The sequence below is a fragment of the Lolium rigidum genome, chromosome 4, assembly GCF_022539505.1.
Source record: "Lolium rigidum isolate FL_2022 chromosome 4, APGP_CSIRO_Lrig_0.1, whole genome shotgun sequence".
NCBI classification, from domain to species: Eukaryota; Viridiplantae; Streptophyta; class Magnoliopsida; order Poales; family Poaceae; genus Lolium; species Lolium rigidum.
In genome coordinates this window covers 245,942,301-245,945,848 of record NC_061511.1, presented here as the reverse complement: position 1 = coordinate 245,945,848, position 3,548 = coordinate 245,942,301, and the positions used below count along the sequence as shown (strand labels likewise).

The window sequence follows — 3,548 nt, the reverse complement described above, 5'->3', positions numbered from 1 at the left end:
CGCCTGAGAGGACATAAATGAAAAAAGTTCCATCTATAGCAGCCTTTTCACCCGCTTCCCTTAAACATGTGTCCACCGGTTGTCTCGTGTGGTTCAATGAGATGTAACTCACAACTCATGTTTTGTGGCCACTGCAACCCGAGATGGTCTACCACATAACCAAAAAAAAAAATGTCGCCTAATTATCTACGACACAACTGATGTTGAAATCTAGTCCAACTATTATCTTAAGTCAACATCATACTATCATGGTAACATTGTGAATTGCGGCCAATCTTTGAGTTCTTGACACTAACAATAGGTGGATAAGGCGCAACTGTATGTTGAGCAATTTAGCGTGAATGCCATGACAACTTTGGTGCACAACCCCTGTTTGCAAGTTGGACAATTACCTTGCTTTATATTTGCTACCGCGTAATTTGACTTTATTGACTTAAAGCAATCAGAGTATGTTGTATTTGCACATCAAAACATGCAACTCACTTATCTTTTCAAGTTCATTCTAGCTTTGAAATCTAACTTGTGCCATGGTACACCAAGTTTGCATGTCGCATGCTCCAACTTGGTGTGTGATGAGGAAGGTTCATGTGATCTATTCGATAAGCCGGTAAATTCAAGAGCACCAGGTAGTCGAGGTAACTGGTGCTATATGCAAATAAGAATGTACCTAAGTATTTTGTATAAATATGTCAAACTATGTGATCAAAAAGAGAGAAAAAAATGTCTACGACTCAAAGATTTTACCTTTGGGTTAAAAGTCACTTATGCCCTAATATATGAAACATTTTTTTTGCATAGGGTTAATTAGAAATAAGTTTGCACAATACAGAAATATAGTTTACTTATCCGCCAAATGGAGTTTCTCACTTATCCAACTGCAAAATAACCCTCCCTACTCATGACTTGGCTAACTTTTTCATCGAAAAAAAAAACTTAGCTAGGCTTTCGGCCCGATCTAACCCTAGCATGCCCAACAAAGTCCCAAGCCACGATCGACCAAGCCCAAACTGATGAAGTCAGCTTGACCCAAATGACCTGCTCGGCCTGTCTTCCGTTTTTGGGCAAGCACTTGGAAGTTGGAACACAGTCCCAAATATTCCAACTCGGTTGATGGCGGATCTCGAGGCAGAAGCCACCACCACCACTCCACGATACCGCGTCTCCATAGGCGGGCACACAGAGGCGGGATCTCGTCACAATTCCCAGGAAAACCATTTTGTCTCGCTTCGAGCCAGTCCCAAACCTAGCAAGCTCTCGGCGCTTCCGATCAAGGACCAATGGGCTCCATGGCGGCGGCGCCGCGCCACCTGGTGGCCGTGCCATTCCCCGGCCGCGGCCACGTCAACTCGATACTGAACCTGTGCCGCATCCTCGCCGCCCGCGACGGCGTCTCGGCCACCGTCGTCGTCACCGAGGAGTGGCTCGGCCTGCTCGGCGGCAGCCCCGCGCTGGAGCCGGGTATCCGCCTCGAGGCCATCCCCAACGTCATCCCCTCCGAGCACGGCCGCGCCGCCGACTGGGTCGGGTTCGTGGAGGCCGTGTACACCAAAATGGAGGCGCCGTTCGAGCAACTCCTCGACCGGCTCGGGGCCGCGCCCGCGGCCATCGTTGCTGACACGTACGTGCCCTGGGCTGTCAGCGTCGGCAACCGGAGGGGCGTCCCGGTGTGCATCCTCTCGGCGCTCAACGCCACCATATTCTCCGTGCATTACCACTTCGACAGGTTGCCCGTGGCTGCCGGCGGTAGCGCGGAAATAACCGGTACGTATCAGTTCTAACCTCATCTTGTACGCCCCTCGTAGCGTGTTGTTCTTCTGTTTAGTTCACGTTGCTACACATCAATGATACGTTATCGTGAATACTATTACTCTTAAATCTTTAATACAGATGTCGCTGACCCCAGTTTGATCGAGAGCTACATTCATGGGCTCAAATCCATCAGGCTAGCAGATCTTGAGCCGTCACACACCGACAAGACTAGGTTGGAGAAAATCCTTGAAGCCTACCCTTACGTGAGGAAAGCACAGTGCGTCATCTTCACCAGCTTCTACGAGCTCGAGAGCAGCGCCATTGATTCTCTTAGGCAAGAGCTCCACTGCCCTGTGTTCGCCGTCGGCCCTTGCGTCCCCTTCATGTCGCTCCAAGAAAACAATGTCCATCCAGCAGAAGACCAAGGGGGCTACATGGCTTGGCTGGACGAACAGCCGGCGAACTCAGTGCTCTACATCTCGCTCGGAAGCTTCCTCTCGGTGTCCTCCGCCCAACTCGAGGAGATCGCCACCGGTTTGGCGCAGAGCAAGGTCAGGTTCCTCTGGGTGCTCCGGGACACGTGCTCCCGCGTGCAGGAATTGATCCATGGAAGCAACTGCGTGATAGTTCCATGGTGTGACCAGTTGAAGGTCCTGCGCCATCCTTCGCTCTGCGGATTCTTCACCCACTGCGGCTACAACTCCACGCTCGAGGCGCTGTACGCCGGTGTGCCGATGCTGGCTCTGCCGATAGCTCTCGATCAGCCGATCAACAGCCGGCTCATCGTCGATGAGTGGAAGGTGGGGTACAGCCTCAAGGAGAAGATCCGGGACGACGGCGTCGTGGGGAGCCAAGATATTGCTGAAACCGTGAAGAAGCTGATGAATTGTGATAACTCCGAGGGCGTGAGGAGGAGAGCTTCGCTCGTGAAAGAGGCCGCTCTCACGGCGATTGAAGGGGGCGGCTCCTCGCACAGAGATGTGACGTCTTTCATCAACTACATTTCACATTTCAAGAGCTAAATTGATTTTAATTAGAGGTCGCATTTAAGATGTGACAGTATTTTCATCGACTACATTTCACATTTCAAGAGCTGAATTGTTCTTACTTAGAGGCCGCATTTCTGAATTGAACCCAGTATCCTATTACTGTTGATTTTTAATACATTGGTGTTTCAGAAAAAAAAAAAGGTAATTTGGTGTAATTTTCTTCATGAACCTAATCCTTCAAATTAATTTCGTTGTGTAATATTATCTCTCTCTCTTTTCCCTTCAAATAGTATTTGTGCATATAAATTCTCCTTTCAACGAATTATTACAACAACTCTCAGGTTGTATTAATTATTAAAAGAATCACTTATTCAGATATTCAGAACACTTGCCACGAAGTACATGATTATTTTGTTTGACCAATCTAATAAAATTCGGAGGAGTCACCAATACAATCCAAGAAATTGGGAAAACATGAATATGCACTTGCAAAAGTATCAATGGTACCAATAAAATGGAAACAAATATGGGTGGTGAAGCTTCACCGTATTTAGTTGTTTATGAGAACCGTTTCGCAGATTCTCGGTTAGTCGAGAAATATGTTAGCGCTTGATGGATGCATATGCAATGGATGGTTTGTTTATGTCCTTTTTTTTTTGCTGATTTTGGCATGTAAATGGTTTTTGGTGGGCCTAGATGGTTTGGGATTTTTTATTTATTATGTGGTCTATTAGTATTTGTGTTCTTTAACCGGCTACTGGATTGAGAAGAACCTGAGTCTGTGTTGTTGCATTTTCTTCTGCTTTTTGT

The 3,548-nt window shown here is 47.4% G+C and overlaps 1 protein-coding gene across 1 annotated transcript; it reads left to right on the top strand.

Annotated features, from left to right (window-relative positions):
- The first annotated feature begins 1,277 nt into the window (after positions 1–1,277).
- LOC124648536 (UDP-glycosyltransferase 87A2-like) lies at positions 1,278–2,771 on the top strand. The gene is made up of 2 exons (XM_047188282.1): positions 1,278–1,761; positions 1,888–2,771. The coding sequence occupies exons 1-2, from the start codon at positions 1,278–1,280 to the stop codon at positions 2,769–2,771; spliced, it is 1,368 nt and encodes a 455-aa protein (XP_047044238.1).
- The last annotated feature ends 777 nt before the right edge of the window (positions 2,772–3,548 follow it).

Coding starts and splice junctions, on each gene's coding strand:
- LOC124648536 (XM_047188282.1), top strand. CDS start 1,278: ATGGGCTCCATGGCGGCGGCGCCGCGCCACCTGGTGGCCGTGCCATTC. Junction 1,762..1,887: donor CGGTAGCGCGGAAATAACCG/GTACGTATCAGT, acceptor TCTTTAATACAG/ATGTCGCTGACCCCAGTTTG.